The sequence below is a fragment of the Mustela nivalis genome (genome assembly GCF_964662115.1).
Source record: "Mustela nivalis genome assembly, chromosome: 8".
Lineage (NCBI taxonomy): Eukaryota > Metazoa > Chordata > Mammalia > Carnivora > Mustelidae > Mustela > Mustela nivalis.
The window spans coordinates 49225520-49245050 of record NC_139027.1 but is presented as its reverse complement, the minus strand read 5'-3'; the positions used below and the strand labels follow the sequence as shown (position 1 = coordinate 49245050).

The 19531-nt window shown below is 51.7% G+C and overlaps 3 protein-coding genes across 5 annotated transcripts; 1 reads left to right on the top strand and 2 right to left on the bottom strand.

Moving 5' to 3' along the window:
* Positions 1–10: 10 nt before the first annotated feature.
* On the bottom strand, positions 11–3927 carry MRPL53 (mitochondrial ribosomal protein L53). The gene is made up of 3 exons (XM_082743910.1): positions 2547–3927; positions 2334–2446; positions 11–2226 (listed from the first exon to the last, which is right to left on the bottom strand). The coding sequence occupies exons 1-3, from the start codon at positions 2636–2638 to the stop codon at positions 2093–2095; spliced, it is 339 nt and encodes a 112-aa protein (XP_082600036.1). The 5' UTR covers positions 2639–3927; the 3' UTR covers positions 11–2092.
* On the bottom strand, positions 3560–10480 carry CCDC142 (coiled-coil domain containing 142; the record flags this gene model as incomplete). 2 transcript variants are annotated; one of them, XM_082743903.1, is made up of 9 exons in its annotated part: positions 3560–3927; positions 4083–4282; positions 4409–4586; positions 4797–4911; positions 8196–8309; positions 8385–8515; positions 8650–8799; positions 8877–8963; positions 9280–10480. In XM_082743903.1, the coding sequence occupies 9 exons, from the start codon at positions 10346–10348 to the stop codon at positions 3671–3673; spliced, it is 2301 nt and encodes a 766-aa protein (XP_082600029.1). In that variant the 3' UTR covers positions 3560–3670. The 2 variants fall into 2 exon arrangements, with proteins under 2 accessions (XP_082600029.1, XP_082600030.1); XM_082743904.1 differs by lacking the exon at positions 8877–8963 and having other exon boundaries at positions 9280–10348.
* Positions 10481–10494: 14 nt separating this feature from the next.
* TTC31 (tetratricopeptide repeat domain 31) lies at positions 10495–18551 on the top strand. Of its 2 annotated transcripts, none has more exons than XM_082743906.1 (13): positions 10495–10666; positions 10830–10918; positions 14042–14144; positions 14269–14492; positions 14669–14752; positions 15232–15288; positions 15387–15467; positions 15581–15775; positions 15990–16041; positions 16129–16219; positions 16308–16449; positions 16667–16768; positions 16949–18551. In XM_082743906.1, the coding sequence occupies exons 1-13, from the start codon at positions 10627–10629 to the stop codon at positions 17243–17245; spliced, it is 1557 nt and encodes a 518-aa protein (XP_082600032.1). In that variant the 5' UTR covers positions 10495–10626; the 3' UTR covers positions 17246–18551. The 2 variants fall into 2 exon arrangements, with proteins under 2 accessions (XP_082600032.1, XP_082600031.1); XM_082743905.1 differs by having other exon boundaries at positions 16946–18551.
* Positions 18552–19531: the final 980 nt, after the last annotated feature.

Sequence of the window (19531 nt, the reverse complement as noted above, 5' to 3'; positions counted from 1 at the left end):
AGATCGTAAATATCTGTCAATTCAACACGTTTATTGCACACTTATGTGTATCAGAGATTATGCAAAGTGCTGGGGACACAGAGAAAGCAGCCCCAACCTCAAGTTCAGTGCCAGCATTCAATCTGTGTTTACAGCAATGTCTGAACCATCCCCACTTTTTCAGATGAGAAGAGTGGTAAAATCTGGCTGGAGATAACAGTCAGTTAACCATAGAGCTGAGGAACAAATCTAGGCTGTCAGTATCCTTTTGGCTACAGCATAAGCCCTCTTAGACAACACTTTTGCTCCCAGTAATGTTCTAGGTGCTTTATAGGTATCGGCTCATTTATTCCTCTCAACAGTTCTAAGAGACAGGTACTATTATCCCCATTTTATCTGTGAGGGAACAGGCACGGAGACTAATTTTCCACAGTCACAGAGCTACTTAGGGACAAGAGTTAGGATTTCAACCCCAAGAATTTTGGCTCTTCACTATACCATACTCCCTCCTGATAGGCTGTTTGTTTTTTGGTAGTTTCTTTTTTAAAGGGGGAGGGGGTAAAACCAGCTCTTGAAGACAGCACCCTTTTAAGCAGCACTGTAGTAACACTGTTAACAAAGTCATGGAAAATGTATTTGGCAAAGAATACAGCAGACAGTGTCTACAGATCCTTGATTGCCTAGCTAAGCATTCTAAAGCTCTTTAAACCCATAGCAATCAAGCATTTTTCCTACAACCCAGGGTAGAAATAATTCTACACTGCAACCAAGTACATGCAGATACCCACACATATACATACTTCCTACTTTATATATGTATATTGTTTATAGGCTGCAAAACTTCTTAAAAGAATACTTCTCTCAAGGCACCTGGGTGGCTCAGAGGGTTAGGCCTTTGCCTTCAGCTCAGGTCATGGTCTCAGGGTCCTGGGATAGAGCTCCTCATCAGGCTCTCTGCTCAGCAGGGAGCCTGCTTCCCCTCTCTCTCTGCCTGCTGCTCTGCCTACTTGTGATCTCTGTGTCAAATAAATTTTAAAAATATTAAAAACAAAAAAAAACTTCTCATTCCCTGTGCCATGCACTCTGATACTATTCTACTTTACTTTGTTTTTAAAAAGGCTGATTTATCCCCTTACGTTGATTTCATGATCCACACCAATGGGTAGCAACCCAGTATGAAAAACAGGCTAGGTACAGTGTGAAACAAGGGGACATAAAAACAGTGATGTGCTTTCAAAGATAAACTTAAGCAGCAGCAAAAATGATCAGAAAAAAGGAGACTGGGTGGGAGAATACAATGATATAGTTAGTGGGATATAAGTGAATGGGAATGGAGAAAACATTTCAAAAGCTTTTGCTTAAGACAGAATATTCTGAACTTACTGACTGGATATGCAGGGAAAGGGAGAGGGCAGAACCAGAGAAAATGCTGTGGTTTCCAGCCCTGGTGGCTGAGAAGATGAAGTGCCTTAAAAGGAGTGGGAAAGTCAGGGTAAGAGGCAAGTATATGTGTATATAAGATTACCAATTCTATTTTGGACAGTGTTGTGGACTTTGGAGGTAATCATTAGATTAGAGCCAAAGAAAAATGTAGGATTTAACAGGAAAGGGTAGCTCAACTTATGACAAGGGATGAGATGCCCCAGAAATAGAAAAGAAAATGAAGGATGAGAGTGGTACACTTTTATGGCTAAAAGGAAAAAGCCATAAGAGGAGGAGAAGTTCTACAAGGGAGTGAATTAAAAGTGGCTGGCGCTACTGAAATGGAAAGATGAGGATGGAGAAAAACAGCACTAGATTTGGCTAATAAGAGTAAGAGGTACCTTGGGTGAGTGATGGGTGAAGCCAAATTCAAAGGGTTAAGCACGGGATGATGGTTAGAAAGTGAAATAAATTCAAGTTTGTCCAGACCCCTATCTGATTGTCTTGTTCCAAAAACGCTGGTTGTATCAGTAATCACATGGCTCTCTCGCTCGCTCGCTCTTTTTTTTTTTTTTGGGCGCTCCGTGTCCCTCCAGATGGTGATTCGAGTGATGAAGTCTCTCAAGCTCTTCTTAGGTAGGTATCCTGGCCATCCCAAGCTAAAACCTGCTTGTTGGGCTATTTTGCGCTATCAGCGCCCGGTACTCGCGCCGGCCTTGTCCTCGCTCCCCGCCGTAGCCCTGGCCTGGATGTGGGAGGCAAAGGCTGTGAGCATTTCCTGGGCGGTGAGGTGAGCGCCGCGCATAATCAGGCGATGCCCGTCTCCTGGGGAAGAAACAAACGAGTCAGGCACTGGGAGGGCGGCGGGGCCGGGACTGAGGGCGCGCGGGCTGCCGGGCACCCCTCCCGCCCGCCTCCCCACCCGAGCCCACCGAACAGCACGTCCACGCAGGGCTCGGAGCCGTCGTGCCTCACGTCCGCAATCACCGAGCAGTTGAGGTTGGTGGAACGGACCTTCTCGCTGCTCACGGCCTGGAGGAAGGTCCTGCGGTGTGAAAACTGTTTGAGCTCCCGGCCCGGGGTGCTAGACCCCCGGCGAGAGGAAGGCGCGGCCCCTTCCCGTCCCCGCTCCTTCCGCCTCGTACCTCGTGGACTCCACATTCTTCTCGAAGGGGCAGAACTGAACGCGAACCTGCTTCACTGACCGGAGGCCGAGCCGAGCCAAAGACGCCGCCATGTTGACCTCCGCGCCGGAAGGCCTCGTGCGGCCGGAAGTGTCCTCTGACGCACGCCCCCCTCCCCTTCCTGCCCCCTGCGGCTGCGGGGTGCGGCTCTCCGACCCTCCGTAGTGTTTGCGCGCCCCCGCCGCCGACCGGGGCTACCCAGCCGGAGAGGAGGAGCAAGGCCGGCAGGGAGGGAGGTGGTTCCATACAGAGTATGGAGGGCCCTGAAGTAAGCGGTCAGTAAATACCTATCAATAGACCTCTTGTACCACGGTGCAGACAATAAATAGTGCAGAAGTCCCTGCGCCTGGCTCCGGTAATAGGTCCGTCTCCTGCAGCCTTTACCCCTTCCGTACGCTGCTGTGCCAGATCTAGGTTAACACCATCTTAAGCGCTGGTCCCTTCGGTGGGGACACTACCATGGTAGAGATTATATAGCTACGGGGGGTGAGGGGGGACCCTACTCAGATTAAACTTGAACTCTGAGTAACGGCGATTTAAACGTGAAGGTCCTTTAGCTCAGTATTCTTAAATGACTGAAAATAGTTAGGAGACGGGGACTTGAGGGTGATACAACTCCTGGGACTGATGATCTAAGTGTAGAAATGCCTGTTCCACCTCTGTGGTTCCTGATGAACTAACTTTGTGTTTAGCTTGGCTCCTAGGACTTAAAAGGAAGTGGCATCCTGGTCTCTCTGCTTTGTACTTCTTTTTCCCTTTCCCTTTCCCTTTCCCTTTCCCTTTCCTCTGGGATCCAATGCTATGGCCCTTCTCCCAGTGCGAGTCCTGAGAGGTCTTCACTGTTGGGGTACTAGGCCTGAGCCTCCCACGAATGCTGTGATTTGGCCCTTTACTCTGGATTGCAGGCACTGGAGTGATCACACATGCTTCACTTTAAGTCCAGGTTCTGTGTAGCTTGTGGTTCTCAGGCAGCCTTTCTTCTAAGCTCTCAAATGTAGGCTTTTTTAATGTGCAGTTCTAAATATTTGGGCTTTTCCAGCCAGAGTTGGGGAGCTCTGACTTTGTGGCTCCTGGTGCTAGGCTCCTTAGGATTCAGGACTGATCCCCAAGCAGGAAAGAAAAGACAAGTGCCAACGCGGGCGCTGGTGCTGCCTCAGGGCCAGCCAGGCCTGCTGATTTCCCACCAGGTAAGCCTCTGGGCTAGGTCCCCCTCCCCACAGTGTGCTTAGTAGCTGAGCTGTCTGGGCTGGGGGTGCTCCAGGCCGAAGAGGGGGCTCCAAGCTTTCTAGGCTGTTAAGGCTGCTGCTGGGCAGTTCGATGGACTGGACTTCATTGCATGTACCTGGGAAGGCAGGAGTGGAAAACAGGCAGTGGGCAGGAGGAGGGGTTTGACAACTATTGACAACCACACGAGGTAACTAAGGAGGATGGGAGGTAGGGCACATAAAGTAGCAAGGGGCAGGGCAAAGAGCCTAGAGTTAGGGAAGAGTGACTCACAGCAACAGGGAGGCCTCCTCTGGACCTCAGACTTAGGCAGGGGCTGCTGGAATAGACACAGCAGGGCACCATCCAGCCTCTGGAAGATGCTGAGCGTGAGCAGAGTCTGGCGAAGTTCCGGGGACAGGCCCCACTGTTCCTCCTCCAACAACTGGCGGACCACTCCAAAGTCTTGTCTAAGCTGCAGCGCCCCCTGCAGGCTGAGTGAAGGCCAGGGTACAATGTGGCCATGGGTCTCTACTGCCTCTGCAACTGCTCTGCCCCACTTACCCCTCCCCTTTGCCAGTTCCATTCAGCCCTCTGCCATTGCCTCCTTTTCTCCCCACCTGAACCGGATCCCGTGCGCCAGGATGTGGTCAAGCCAGGCTCCCAGAATGGCTGTCAGTGCCTGGCCAAGGGCAGGGGCCTGCGCTTGAGGTGGCAATCCCTGCAATCCTTGCAACACAGGCTCCAGGACAGTGCGAACCACCAATCCAGCATACTCACTAGGAATGCTGGGGAGTTCTGGAGTGAGAGAAGAGAAAGGCCAGGATATGAGGCTATGGAGATCCGTTCAGCCCCTAACAGAGTGTTTGGGAGAAGACGATAAGATTTGCAGGGGCACAGAAGGCAAGGACAAGGATGGAGACAGAGCAGTAGATCTAGTATTTGGAGGGTTCAGAAGACTATTACCGCTTGGGAACTGTGGAAGGGGATGCTGGGAAGAGGAGTTACCCGGAGAGAGACGATTCCGCCAGTACCGACCCCGTGGCATGTAGATTTCGAAGCCCTGTGTGGCTTGTTTATGACATTCTTGAAAAAAGAGACTTAGTGACTCCTCAGGCAGGAGCTGTGGACATATGGAAAAAACAAAAGGGGTTTACTTGTTAGGGACTTGCCCAGTTATGATGCTTTTCTAAATCTGAGGTGTTTAAACTGGCTTCCATAAAGCCCCAGAACAGAACTGTATGTGTAATTCTACAGGCTTGGGCCATTCTGACAAGAGATACCCTAACTTTTATGGGTCTTCCTAAAGGCCGGGACCCAGAAAAGATTACAAACAATTGCCATAGGATTACTCTGCTTTCCTCAGCTTGATTCAGCGTCTAGAAGTCCTCCAGGTTAATTTCACTTTATAGGAACATCAAGAGGAAAAAAACAGGGACACACCCTCACCACTATGAATGTTGCAAAGCAAATGCTAGAGAGAGGGGTCTGCATGACCTACAGACAGGCAGAGGCTGAAGAAAGGGAATTGTATGGTCTTCCATCAACTGTGAAAGGAAGGCAGGAATTCTATGCAGACCAGAAGCAACAACTTGAACTTTCTGAGATTCAGGAACCTTTGGAATGTCCTTAACACTGAATATTCTTTACACCCTACTTCCATTTCCCCAGAGTAGTGTAACCTATAAAGCAAGAAAAGGCCCATGTGCTGGTTTGGTTTCTGTTCTTTGATAGGTTATCTTTTTGGAATGGGAGAGCAAAAAAGAGGGGTCTCTTCAGCCTATTTTGGAGAGGAACCCCAAGAAATGGGTAATGTGGTAGCAGCTCTGTAAAGACAAGGTGACTGGATGCCTGTTAGCCTGAAGAGAAGAAGGGGTTTGGGGGCCAGACAGGGGGAAGTGGAGCCCATGTGGCTCCTGGTATATATCCTGACAGCAGCCTATCCTAAATCCAATTCTTCCTCTTTTCTGAAAACCCCGACTCCTTATTTATGCCAAGGAAATTACCCTTTTGTCAACTGACATCTGTTAGGAATCTTCCTGCACTCAATACTCTGAGGAAACACAAGGTCACATTATGAAAGAGTCTTTGTGTCTGGGATGTTCCTAGAGGAACAAGGCACGCAGAGTCCTTCCCACAGTGGTTAGTTCCCATGGTAAGCACATTCTTCCTTTCCCTGTTCTCACAACTAGCAAGAGCTGGACTCTTTTCTTAGGTTTCCTTACCTCCCAACCTGACCTTTACAGCTGGATGAGACTCTATCACGGTCTCCACTGTTGCCCTCCTGCTCCTCCCGTGGCTTTCCATCTCTCATGAGGCAAAGCCCAAATTCTGCGGGCTGGTGTTCAGTGCCCTCCACAATTTTATGCCAACCTGCTTTCTCCTCCACAGTCCCCCACCCAACCTTGGACAAAAGTGTGTGTGTATGTGCGTGTGTGTGCACACAGGCATGCACACAGGGAGTTTCTGCTTTGGTCAGTCATCTCCCCATTACTCCCTCAAGGAACTATGAACTTCCCATCTCCAGTAACCTCTGTCACTCTTCTGAGGCTGCGTAGCCACCACCTTGAGCCACAAACCCTGTAGAGAGCTTCTGTAATGACATGCCTGCCATGGCCTGCCTTCCTTAGGGGATTCCCATGGCCATCACTGGGCAACGCCCTCATGAGGAACCTGCTTTGGATTATGTTGAGTTGAAGGAGACAGCAATAAACTGAGGTGGAACAGGCAGGTGCAGATCATAGATTAGGACTAAACTACGCAGTGCATAGCACCAAGGTGCTGTGAGTAAGCAGAGATGTGGAGAAAAAAGGAGCAGAGGGACAAAGCCTGGACTCTATAGCCTTGCCCCTCCCTATTCAGGGCACAGGAGAATCTGGGGCAGGAAGAGAAAACAAAAAAACTGAAACATCTTCCATAGTAGGAGCAGATACTGTGCAAACTGGGGAAATATTAAAATAAAAATATAATATTATTCATAAGTTTAGAAGAAAATAAAATCTTAGAAGACAGGCAAGAATGGATGAAGCTTATCACTGTGGAACAGGAATCAGAAGTGGGTTGGGGGCAATTAAAGTGCTTTTTTTCATTAGAAGACTTCTAAAATAATATCCTACTTCATTTTTAAACTATGGACATGTATTACTTTAATAAAAATGTAAATGAACGTGGGGGGTTTGGGGGGAGGAAAAGAATAAATGAAACAAGATGGGATCGGGAGGGAGACAAACCATAAGTGACTCTTAATATCACAAAACAAACTGAGGGTTGCTGGGGGGAAGGGGGTCAGGAGAGGGGGATGAGGTTATGGACATTGGGGAGGGTATGTACTATGGTGAATGCTGTGAAGTGTGTAAACCTGGCAATTCACAGGCCTATACCCCTGGGGATAAAAATACATTATATGTTTATTAAAAAATTTTAAAAATAAAATAAAAGGCACTATTGTTAGTTAAAAAATGTAAATGATAAACGTAGTAAAGAGGAGAAACATCCTCTCAAAGCCAGCCAGTAAGGGGCTGGCTCAGGTCATGATCCTAGGTCCTTGGATCCAGCCCCCCCACTCCTTGGGCTCAGCAGGGAGTCTATTTGTCCCTCTCCCTTTTCCCCTAACCCTAACCGTGCCTGCTCTCTCTCTCTCTCTCAAATAAATAAAAGCTTTTTTTTTTTTTTTTTTTTTTTTGAAAGCTAGTAGGTAGGGGCATCTGGTGGGTGGCTCAGTGGATTGAGCCTCTGCCTTTGGCTCAGGTCATGATCTCAGGGTTCTGGGATTGAGCCCCACATCGGGCTCTCTGCTCAGTGGGGAGTCTGCTTCCCTGCCCCCAACCCCCCCACCCCCCCGCTGCTCTGCCTGCTTGTGATCTCTCTGTCAAAAAAAAAAAAAAAAAGCTAGTAGGTAAAAGGAAAGATTCAATTATTTATCTTGCTTTTTCTTTACAAAATATACTTCAAAGTAACCAAGTAACTAATGAGGGCAAATTTTTTTATAGGAGTAAGTACTAATAAATAAAGATATGATAGAATTGGAATATCACCACTTTGTACCCCCTAATGAAATAATGGATCTAGGCAGTGATCTTCAGTGGCTGTTAACATCACAAAATGAGAGCCTGACCTATAGATGAAACAAAATTGACCACAAGCTGATAATTGTTAAAGCCTCAGTGGTAGGAATATGGGGGTCCATTATACTCTTCTCTCTAATTTTGTAGATGTTTGAAGTTTTCCATAACAAGCTAAGAAAAGAGAACAAAAATGAACAGAGCAAGAAAAAATAAAATCAGCAGAGACTCCAAGGAGATTCCAAGTCACTGGAATGTTCCGTGACTATCACCATCACCCCACCCCCCAAACTGGGCACAGAACTGACTTTTCAACTGCCACTGTCAGGGCCCCTGCTCTTCTCACCTGGAACTGTGAAGTTAGCTTCTGGATCTCCAGGCCCAGTTGCTGCTCCACTTCCAGGCCCAAACTTTCCTCTGCTGCCAGTCTAGACAGAGCTGCTGCCTCATGCAATAGAGGCTTTGGATCCAGAAACAGGAAGTGAGATTTGAGCCCAGTCCAGGCTGCTCCCCTTCCCACTTGCTAGCTACTCACAGGTAAGTTCTTCTGGATCAGGACCAGGAAGGAACCTGGGGCCCACGCTGCCAGATGCTGCTGAGTTTTGCCCAGAAACCAGACCAAGGTGGTCTGCAGGGTACAGAGCCCCAGAGCAAGTGGTGCGGGACCTGGGGAGAGGAGGATGGAGTATCTGAGGGGTCGCAGAACCCCTCTGGGAGGAAGCAGGCTTCAGAACAGAGTAAAGGAATAACGGGGACATCTTCAACTGTTCTGTTGCTCCATACTCAGCACCTTGTCTCACCTGGAGGCTGACAGAGGAGCAGCCCTGACCTAGGTTCTCGAAGGGCATCCAAGAGAGGAGGGAAGAGCTGTTGCAAAAGTTCGGTGGTATGAGAGGATGCGGCAAGGCTGCTGTGATCTTCACCAGCAGATCCCAAGGCCTGGCAGAAGCCTGAAGATGAGGGATAAGGTTTGATGAGGAAGGAGTAATCTGGGGCTGTTTCACTCCCAATGCCCCTTTCTTCTCACCTTGGTCCCAGCTCCAGGTAAGAGACTGATGAAATAGGTTGCGACACAAAGAAGCCAACTCCTTCTCACACTCCTGAGGCAGGGATGCTAGTGGGAGAAAGGGTCTGGAGCCTGAAAAGAGGCCTCTCTTTTCCAGAACCACCGCCCACTCAAGGACTGGGGAAGAGGGGAGGCTGCCACCAAGACTCAAGACTTGAGTAGAAAGGAAAACTGGCCTTGAAACCCAGATGCTAGAGCCTGTTGGGTCAGGAGGGGGTTAGAGAGGTAGGAGTAAAGGGTGGGGGAAGTAGTGTTCATTCTAAAGGGTCTGCTTCTGCAGTCCGCTTGGCAGGGGAGTGACGTGGCTAGGGAGAAGAAAGAGACCCCGGTCTGCCCAAAGGCCCATCCAGGCCCCATCACTCACCCTGACCCAGTGCCTGACTCAGCTGTTGTGCCGCTGCCCTGCGGTCCCTCCAGGGTCCTAGACTTAGGTCCAGACTCTGAGCACAAGCTGCCCACAGCAGGGTCCAGTACCGGCTCCACAGGGCTCCAGCCCCTTCAAGCCCCAGTCCACTGGTGGCTGAATCTGCCACACCCCCCAGCAGCCCCAGCAGCCCCGGCAGCAGCTCCCGCTCTTCTTGGCACCGACTGCGGAGTTGATCCCGCAAGCCCGCTCCCTTGAGCGCCTCACCTAGCTGACCCGCCACCTGGCAACCCCGTTCCCCCGTCAGGAGGCGGAGCACACGGGCCGGCGGGAAAGGGCGCGCTGCCCCAGGGACATGGCTCAAGGCTTTTTCCTGCAGCTGGTGGTAGGCGGGAAGCGCCAGCAGCACGTCGGCAAGTTGGGAAGACAAGCCGGGGCTGGCCGCCTCCCGACCCAGAGCCCGAAGCTGCATCTCGATGGCAGCATCCAGGCGCTGGGCCGCCAGTCCGATAGGGCGCGCCAGGAGTAACGGTACGGGAGTCTCCCGTAGGCCGATTTGCAGCACAGCTCTTCGGGAGGGGTGCAGTAGCAGGTCGCGGCACAGCTGAGGCCAGGGGCCGGGGTCGGGGCCCGGCGCGCTTGCATTCATGATCCTCAGGAGGCGCACGGCTGCCTGTAAGTGGCGGGCGCAGTCCCGGGCTTGGAGGAGCTGCTCCCGCTCGCGATGCAGCCGCAGCAACACTGCCCGAAGACGCTGCAGCGCGGGAGGGATCGGGCGGCCGGCTGCCGCCTCCCGCCACCAGTCCGCCGCGCCCTCGTCCTGATGCTCTCTGGCGTCCGCCGGCGCCGCCCAACACGGCCGTCCTCCCCGGGCTCCACCGGGCCGCGGGTCTAGGCAGGGGATGCTCCCGGCAACCGGCAGCCACGACCAGCCACGAAAGTCCCCGCCAGGAGTCCCCGCCTGCCTTCTCTCCCACTGCTCCTCCACGGCGCCTCCGGGTTGCGCCCTCAACGGCGGAAGGGTAGGAAGCGGAGGCAGAAGGCCACCAGAGCGAGATGCCTGGGCCATGGGGCGCCGCGTCCGGGACGAACCCAACGATTCCCACTTCCCCGCACTGCCCAACGCCCGCTGCCGCCGGGACTCCGCCCCGTCCCAAGAGCCGTCATCTCTAGCCCTGGAGCCGCCGGGACCGTCATGGACTCTCTCGCGCTCCGTAAGCGGAGGCTTCTGCCCCTAATAAAGATGGCGGTCTACCCTGTGCTACTCCGCCCCCCCATTTCCCCCCACCCTCCCGGCGGTATCAAATACCAGGCCGTCTTTCACTTTCGGGTTACTGTTGATGGGAGATGGCGCCGATTCCGAAGGCAGTGGGGCGGATAAAGCTAGGTAAGCAGGTGTGACAAGACGACAAAGAGGTCCAGGAGGGGAGGGACAGCCCCACTTGGGTTTACCTGTTTTCAGTAGGGTCTTGTGCTTTACGGGGTGGGCGAAAGGCTCCGGCCCATCCTTCCCAAGTCCCTTGACGCGCCACCGCCTTCTTTTACTATAGACTGCCCTCTGCAGCCTGGCTGCCCGCTGGAGGTCGCTGCTGTCCCCAAACTCTGCCAGGAATTCGGTCCCGAAGACTACGGCGCCGAGGTAAAAGGACTCCTAGCTCCCCCTCGTCCCGTTTCTCTTGGTCACGCCTCTCTCCAGCCACACTGGGCTCGGAGGGCTCTGTAGAGGCGTAGCCTGGGGCTCGTGCTTGGAGGAGCGCGTGGCAAATGGAGGGTGGTGAAAGTGGGCAGGATTGGGCGGACGAGGGTCTGGGTTGAGAATTGAGGAGAGGATGGGAGTTCCTTAGGGTAAGATAATATGAATAGAGGGAAGAGTGTGAGCAAAGACACCAAGGCAAGGAAAAGTTTAGAAAACTTCACTGAAGTGAGACTTGAGTGGTTTGGTTGGAACTGCAAGAAATGAAGGGGGGGGGGAGGCAGCAAGTGGCTTGAAATGCTTGGATGTCCTCAAGTAGGCTACAGGGTTATTGAGGAGGAGACAGGATCAGATTTGGTAGCACTTAAGAAGCTGTATTTCCAGCTGCTTCCTGGGTATCTCCAAAACCTCAAATTCAGCAATTCCGTTAGTTAATTCATCTACTTTGCAAGTTGATTGCTTTTCCTCTAACCTTAGTTTTGGCTAGTAACACAAACGGACATCCAGTTACTTAATGCAGAAATCTGGGAATCATTGTATATAATCCTCCCTTTCCTTTACCTCACACATTTAGCCAGTCACTAAAATCCACTTTGGAAATGTCTCTCTCTTTCTCTCTCTCTTTTTATAAAAGATTTTATTTATTTACTCGTGAGAGACAGAGAGAGAGGCAGAGGGAGAAGCAGGCTCCCCGCTGGGCAGGGAGCCCCATGTAGGACTCCATTCCAGGACCCCGGGATCATGACCTGAGCCTAAGGCAGATGCTTAACTGATTGAGCCACCTAGGTGCTCCTGGAAATGTCTCTTGACTGTAGCCCATCATTTCCATTCCTGCTTCTGCTGCCCCTGCCTTAGCTTAAGAATTCATTCTTTCTGTCATAGGGGCCTGCCAACTAAACATCCCACCCCTAGAATCATGTCCTCCCCACCCCCCACCCCACCCCAGTGCTGTTTCACTTGAGTGTTTGACTTGAGTGCTTCACTCCCCAGATGAGGTCCACTCCCATCCCTAACAAGACAAAGTCCAAACTCCCTGGGTCACACAGGGTTCTTCAGAGCCAGCTCCTGGCTGCATCTCTAATAGAATAGTCTCCTCACCAATCACTCTGCCTTTGCTCACTCACCACACTTACTGAGCGCCACCAATGTACCAGTTTGGGGCACTGGGAAGAGAGCAGTAAACCAAACACAAAAATCCTTTTAGTCAGTGAATTAGAAGCATCTAGTGGAAGCAGCCAGTCAACAAATAAACAATATAGTATGCCAGATATGAAAAGTACAAGGAAAAATAAGAAGAGTAGGGAGTGCTGGAATGAAGTTGAGTTTCTCTTTTTAAAGGGTGTAGTCAGAAAGGGCCTCCTGGGAAAGGTTTAGCAGGCAGGGATCTGAAGGGGTGAGCCGTTCACTGGGGAAAGAACATTGCAGGGAGAGGAAGTAACAAGCACATAAGCCCTGAGATGGGAACACACTTGGTGTGTTGTAGGACCTTCACAGACCACTGACCACTGTAGCTAGAGGTGGGACCAGAGGAGAGAAGATGATTCATGGAGGACTGGGGAGCCAGATCGTGGTCAGCCACATGGTGAATTAAGACAGTAGCACAGACTGTGCCTTGGGGAGAGGTAGAAGGTCAAGATCATCCCTTTTTTTTGGTTTGTTTTTAGAGATGGCTAGACTGGGCCAGTTAGGAAATTGAATTAAACCCAGCAGGAAATTGAATTTGAGAATAAGACTTGATGAAAGCCCACAGCAGTGTCAGTGAAGATGCTGTTGAGTCAGAACTATCTCCTGAAGGATAACCTACCTCTGAGACTATTTAGAAAGTTGACCATACCTCCCTGATCTGAATCCTTGCTATGCATTCGTTTAGCACTCTGGTGTTTCATGTGGCTTCTAAGTTTCCTAGTCAGTGGGCCACCATCTAGTCAGGGGTGTGCTCTGTTTACACCTGAATGGCCCCAGAAGGACAAGATGGCTCCTGTCCTCCTCCAGAGCTGACACTAAACGAGGAATCTTGTAAGAACCACAGAATGTAACGGGAGAAGCCATGAGTCTTATCTCATATTGTGAATGATGAAGCCAAGGTTCAGAGAGGTTAGATGACTTGTCCAGAGTCAATCTCCAGGCAGTATGGCAAAGCCAGAACTAAGATGCAGGCAGCAAAGTGTTCTTTCCGGTTCCATGCTTCTTGCCAATTGAAAGTGCAATAAAAAGCAGTAAATAATAAGGTTCTAAATTGTATAACACAGACTACGTGAGTACAGCTTGGTTGAGTGAGAGCAGAGATCACTGGAGATGAAGAGGTTTGAGGGAAGATGGAATTTGAACTGAATCTTGAAAGTAAGACAGGTGTGGTGAGAAGCTTAGAGCCAGGAGGGATTTAGGGACAGCTGGAGGGACAATCCCAACACTAGAAGAAACCTGAGAACAGAGGGACGACAGCAGCCAAGCAGGAGGAAATTATGGAGGAAGATTAGGAGGGTCAGCCTGGGCTTTCTGGAAGGCTCCAAATCCCAGTGTGAGGAGCTAGACTCAATCCTGCCTATGGCCCTGGCAGCGGGGGATTACTGGAAGTTCCTGAGTAGGGAAGTAACTTCTGAGAGCTTGGTTTTGGGGGAAACAGACGACGTGCAGGGGAGAGGCCAGCCAGGGATGCTGCGCTCATTTCAGCGTGATGTAGCTCCAGAGCGGGTTCTATGGGGTTGCCTGTATTTAAGGATATGGCAGGGTGTGTAGCTGGAAGGGCAGGTAAGAGGGCTTTTTCTGGGCCTCAGTGTAGCTGACATAGTGGCAAGTCAAGGGGAGGAGATCTTATATGACAGAGAAGGCTGGGCTGAGGGTCACACAGAACGCTTGGGAAGCAGGAGAGTGGTGAAGGAGGTGATAAACCAGGAAAACCAGAGCAGCGTGTCTTCAGGCCCTCAGCGGGGGAGAAAGTCAGCCAGTAAGGTTCTCCAGGCTGGCTGGGTGGGTTGTGGTCTCCATGGTGGAGTAGTCGACCCAGCCAAGTCCCCCGTTCTCTCCTAGAGCTCCCCCCAACACCAGCCTCCCCTCTCCTCCCCCTCCCAGGACATAGCGGATTTTCTTCAACGACTTGTGGCGAGTGATCCCCAGGGCCTGCACCGGATCCATGTGGACGGGAGCACTGGGCGGCTACAGCTCTGGCACCATGGTGGGGCGTGCAGGGGCCAAGCCCAGGGATCGAGGCTGGTACCCTGGGGAGGGCTGAGGATCCCTCAGATCTTCCTCTCTCTCATGTACCTTTTTCTTTCCCTTCTCCCTGTCCCTCCGGACAGATTACCTCCTGGACCATTTCTGCGATGAGGGGAAAACGCCTAGACAGAGTGACATGGCCAAGGGGGTCAAGGGACTGGGCACCTACTGTGGTCTCCGAAAGTCCTTCCTATATCCTCCTCAAGGGTCTGAGCCCTGCCCTCCTAGCCCCTCTGCCCCTTCCCCTGGTGGGGAAGACAGCCTACTTCAGGTGGCCATGCCCCAGAAGCTCCTGCTGACAGAAGAGGTGAGACTGTCAGCAAGGGGCCTCCCCTCGCCCAGTGCTCTTCTAACTGCCATGTGCCCTCATCCATCTGACCCCTAATCTGGACCTTTCAAGGTCCTTCCATCCTGCTGGCCTCCCTTTGTTTTTTCTCATTCTCCCTCTCTCTCTTTTCCGGTCACCTGCCTTTTCTTCTCTAGGAAGCCAACCACCTGGCTGAGGAGCTAGTGGCTGAAGAGGAGCGCATGAAACAGAGAGCAGAGAAGAAACGACTCAAGAAGAAGGTAGCTGGAGGGCAGGAGGAGTGGGAACCCAGAGGGACTGGGGAGAGGGAAAGGGGGACACATTGTGAGGACAGGAAAGAACTTGGGGTAGCCCATAATGGATCCTCTTGTGAGAGGGGGCCCAGTGGGCTCAGAGCCTGGAGGGGAGGGCCTCATGGAAGCCCTATGGTGTGATGGTTCTGGAGTCACACTGTGCCGCCTGGGCTGAATTCTGCCTCGTTCTTACTGGGAGACCTCTGCCTGGTGAGTCTCCTGTCTGCTTTTTCACCTGTAACACAAGGATAACAACAAAACCTACCTCGTGGAGTTGCAGGGATCAAATGAGATAGTGTGTACAAAGCTCTTAACCTGGTACACAACCTGTAGTCTCTACTGTACATGTAAAGAATTGGCTTCAAGATACAGATTATGTGTGTGTGTGTGTATTTACATGTAGTGTTCAAAATAAATAATCAGCGTGAGCATCATTATTATTGCAGCGTCAAAAGGATCGCAAGCGACAGGAGCGCTTGGAGCAGGAGGGTGGGGAGCCCAAGGTGAGTGTCTCCAAGCAGGTATGAAGAACTCTAGGTGCCGGAGGGTGGGAGCTCAGAGGGCAGACAGCTCAAGTGATCCCCATCTGCCTTCCCTCCAGGTCATGGCCACCCCAAATGGGGATGGGAGCCCCCCATCCAGCCCGGGGAACCCTCCTCAGGGACAGTGTGGTGAGGAAGAGGTGAGAGTCTCCTTCCTTTCTTGACCTCGGGCCCCCCCACCCCGCCTCCCTCTCTCCCTACTCTAGGACATATTTTATCCCCACTCCCTCCTAACTTTCCTTTCTGCTCACAGGACTCATTGGATCTATCTAGCACTTTCGTGTCTCTGGCTTTACGCAAAGTTGGGGATTGGCCTCCCAGTGCCCGCAGAGAGAAGGGACTGAGCCAGGAGCCTCGAGGCAAAAGCCGGAGCCCCCAAGAGAAGATGGGCCAGGAGGAAGCGAGCTCTCCAATAGAAGAGAGCCCCAGGCAGAGTCCTAAGGCAGAGGTGAGGTGACCAGTAGAAGTTCTCTGGCTCTAGGATTAAGAGATGTGGGTCAGGCTCCATCACTGACAGGGAAGGTAGGGCTGATCCCATCTTGCAGAAGTGTCATAAGAATTACAGAAGTTGGGAAGTTGGCAATAGTCATTGTTTGAACAAAGGAGAAGGATTTGGGGGCGCTGAGGCCTGAATCCTGCTTGACTTTGCTCCCCATCCCTAGGCATCTCCAGGACTGCTGGCAGTTGCCTTACAGCAGAGCCAGGAGCTGGCAAGTGAGATTCTCTCTTTCTCTCTCCTTCCTCACCTCACCCTCCCCGGGATAGCCCCATCTGAACCCTCCCACCTTCTCTCCTCCCCAGCACTGGGTACCAGCTTTGCCCAAAATGGCTTCTACCACAAGGCTGTGGTTCTCTTTACCCAGGCTTTGAAGCTCAACCCCCGGGATTATCGGTGAGTGGGGGCTTGGCCGCTGTGCTGGGAGGTCAGGGTGAGGCAGAGTGTTAAGGATCTAGACTTTTGGTCACTTTGTCTTTACCAGGTTATTTGGAAACCGCTCTTTCTGCCATGAGCGGCTGGGTCAGCCCATGCGGGCCCTGGCCGATGCCCAGGTGGCCCTCACCCTGCGACCGGGCTGGCCCCGGGGCCTTTTCCGCCTGGGCAAGGCCCTGATGGGACTGCAGGTAAGGGATCTGAGACTGGAAGTGTGGATGGAATTTGGGTGGCATGGGGTAGGGATTGGGTCTCTACTGACATTTTCTAGCAAAGCTCCTGGTACCACAGTGTCACAGTGTCAGTGGTCCTAGGAGCTGAGGCAAGTTTGAGGAAGGGGACAGTTTTAATTTCCTTCCCCTGCTTGATACCTAAACTTTCCTCTTTCTAATTGCTCTGGGACAAAAGCGTTTTGAAGAGGCAGCTGCTGTGTTCCAGGAAACTCTGAGAGGCAGCTCCCAGCCCGATGCCGCCCGGGAGCTCCACTCTTGCCTTCTGCACCTTGCTCTGGTAAGGGAACCCGGCCCACTGGCGGGCCCAAAGCGGGCAGCCGGAGAGCTGGCTGGGATTTCCACAGCGAGTGCTGCTCCTTTCCTCAGGATAGTGATGGCAGGGATGGGTGGGAGGAGGGGCATGGGCTGTGCTGCTGGAAAGGAGGAACAGGTACCCCTCTCTCTCCCTTCTCAGCAGAATCAGCGAGGAGGAATCCGGGAGCCACTTCTGTCAACTGGGTTCCCACAGCCATTTTCCCAGGCTGGGCCTGGCACCTCAAGCCTCCTGTCTGTCATTCGTCCTCCAAGCACTGCTCCAAGAGCCGCTGGCCTTCTGTCTCCACCGCTGCATTATCCCCCGAGTCACCTGAGCCACTGTAACTCGACTCTTCCCCAGACTCAGAGTAGGAGACCCCATTCTCTCCATCTCCGGGACACCTCAAAGGGCTCTGGTATCCTGGGACTTCGGCCCCAGCATCTACCTCAGGCCAGATGATGGAGGACCTGTCCCTCATAGGACAAGGCCATGTGTGCCTCCCCTAGTTCCCTGCATATCTTGAGATCTTGTAGTCTAAAGCCATAATTAAAGATACCGCTGGTGGCCGTTCCTGTTGCCAAAGAGACCTGATGACAGAAAGGAACCCCATGTCCACTGAAACAACCTTTCTTTGATTCTGAAGCAGATGGCTTCCTCTGGGAGCAGTAGAGAAAAATAAAATCCACCAAGGCTAAGGAGGGAACTGTACAGAAGTTCAGGTTTTCAGACTATATCAGACCCAGAAGGGAGCATCTGAGGCCTGCTCTGATTTTTGGCTCTGGGCACCTCATGCACCAGCCAGAGATCTGTGCTCAGGAGCAGGTTCAGGGGATGCCTGAGGCCTGAGTCCCACCCTGCATCCTGGCAGATGCGCACATCTTCCTGAGCCCGGCCTCACCTTGTTCCTTCTAGCCCCAGCCCCTCATGCCTTGTTTCCTGTCACTAGGTGCACATTCAGACCTCTCCTTTGCCCAGGGGCCTCACCTTCTTCAACTGCCAGAAGGTTCACCGGGGTTTACATTTGGAAAATCCCTTACCAGGTCCTGCCTGGTGCTGGCAGGGTACATACATCTCCACAGCCCGCCCACCCAGGCTGGCTCTCCTGCTCATGGGACCCCAGCAGGCACCCCGGCTGCTGCTCCTGTGGCTGTGCTTTCTCCACTCCAGCACTAGGTGTTGTAATGAATGAGCACTTCCCCGTGTCAAGTTTACTCAGTATTTCGACCAAGGGTCACTGCCCCCAAAGAAGGCTGTCATTCCCTGCTTCCTGTGTAAGAATCATAATCTTATGGTTTCTCCTCGAAGATCCTGACAGCTGCCCCTGGCTGCTTCCTCCCTATCCCTTCCTGGGACTCTCAGCTCACTGAAATGTGGATCTGCAGGGGACTCAGGCCTCCCAGAATGCCTTGCCTGGAGGAACCATTCATCAGGAGAAATGATTCTTGCCCCCCTGTGGTCTTGCTCAACACCATTCATTGCTGTATAAGGGATGTTGAAAAACCTTCTTTATATAGGGCTTTCCCAGATTATTTTTGTTTAGAGAGCATGCTCTTTCAATACTGTATAGCAGAATGAAGTCTGCCAGCATGAGCTGGGTCACCTTGGGCAGGTCTTCAGGTCTGTGCCTTAGATCCCTCCTCTGAAAAATGGGGTCAATCCCTACTTCACAGGGCAGTTGTGATAACTGAAAGTCAAAAGTGTAAGAAAATACCTACCAAGTGCCTGGTACACAATGGGTGCTAAATAAATTGGTTTTTATCTGCAATGGTCCTACATACTCATGATTCTCCCACAGTGGAAAGAGGGGATTATGAGTGAATTGTTGCTTATTTCACAAAATACAGAGCTCTGGGACTGTGGTCCTCCAAGTGCAGGCCCTGGACCAGCAGCAAACCGGGAACTTGCTGCAAATGTGTTCTCAGGCCCCACCCTAGAGCTTCTCAATCAGAAAGGACAACAGCAGGGCGCAGCAAGTTGCGTTTTATTAAGCCCTCTGGACGATGTAATGCCCACCCACTTATTCTAAAACCTGGCAGAGGATACACCATCTGGAGACCACTTCGGTGGGCGAGGCTTGAGTTTTGACATCCGAGGATTGATTATGGGAGATATGGATTATGGAGAGGAATTTAGGAGGCCTCAAGTGGAGGGGGATTACAGCTCAGAGCCAATTAACTTGACTAAATCATACCTTCCTAACAAGAATTATTTGCTCTGGAAGCTCTTTGCTCATGCCTAGTTGGGGAGATGTGGTTGTGTTTGTTTGAGGGGTGATTACATTATGATGACTCCATAAAAAGCCTGTTCGTGTGGCCATCTTGTTCTAGGCAGCAGGGAGCTACTTCTCTGCTTTGGGGACTCCACTAGGATTCCCCAAAGAATGGGCACCCATCACCACTGTGTGGTATCTTTGCTTTGAAGCTGAGCTGGCTCTTTGCTTTTCAAGCCTCTCAAACAAATATTTCCCTCCCCAGTATCCCTTGACCTATCCTGGACTTGAATCTTCTCCAAGAGCCACAGGACTTCTGACACCTTGTCCCCATTTTGTCCCACACTCACACTGCTAACTGATAGGGTTCCAACCCAGCAGCCAGAGTTCTGAGTCCCTAGGGTGTAGAAGCACAGTGACCAATCATCCCAGTTTTCCTGGGACAGGGATTTCCTGGAGTGTGGGACTTCCCGTACTGAAGCTGGGAAAGTCTTGGACAAACACGAATGAGTCAGTCACTCTAAAGGTTCAAGAGA

Excerpts from the sequence above, each read along its gene's own strand:
- MRPL53 (XM_082743910.1), bottom strand. The coding sequence starts at position 2,638 with ATGGCGGCGTCTTTGGCTCGGCTCGGCCTCCGGTCAGTGAAGCAGGTT. Across the intron at positions 2,447-2,546 it reads AAGAATGTGGAGTCCACGAG|GACCTTCCTCCAGGCCGTGA; the intron begins GTACGAGGCGGA and ends TTCACACCGCAG. Across the intron at positions 2,227-2,333 it reads CTGCGTGGACGTGCTGTTCG|GAGACGGGCATCGCCTGATT; the intron begins GTGGGCTCGGGT and ends TTTCTTCCCCAG.
- TTC31 (XM_082743905.1), top strand. The coding sequence starts at position 10,627 with ATGGCGCCGATTCCGAAGGCAGTGGGGCGGATAAAGCTAG. Across the intron at positions 15,289-15,386 it reads AGGAGGGTGGGGAGCCCAAG|GTCATGGCCACCCCAAATGG; the intron begins GTGAGTGTCTCC and ends CCTTCCCTCCAG. Across the intron at positions 16,450-16,666 it reads AGGCCCTGATGGGACTGCAG|CGTTTTGAAGAGGCAGCTGC; the intron begins GTAAGGGATCTG and ends CTGGGACAAAAG.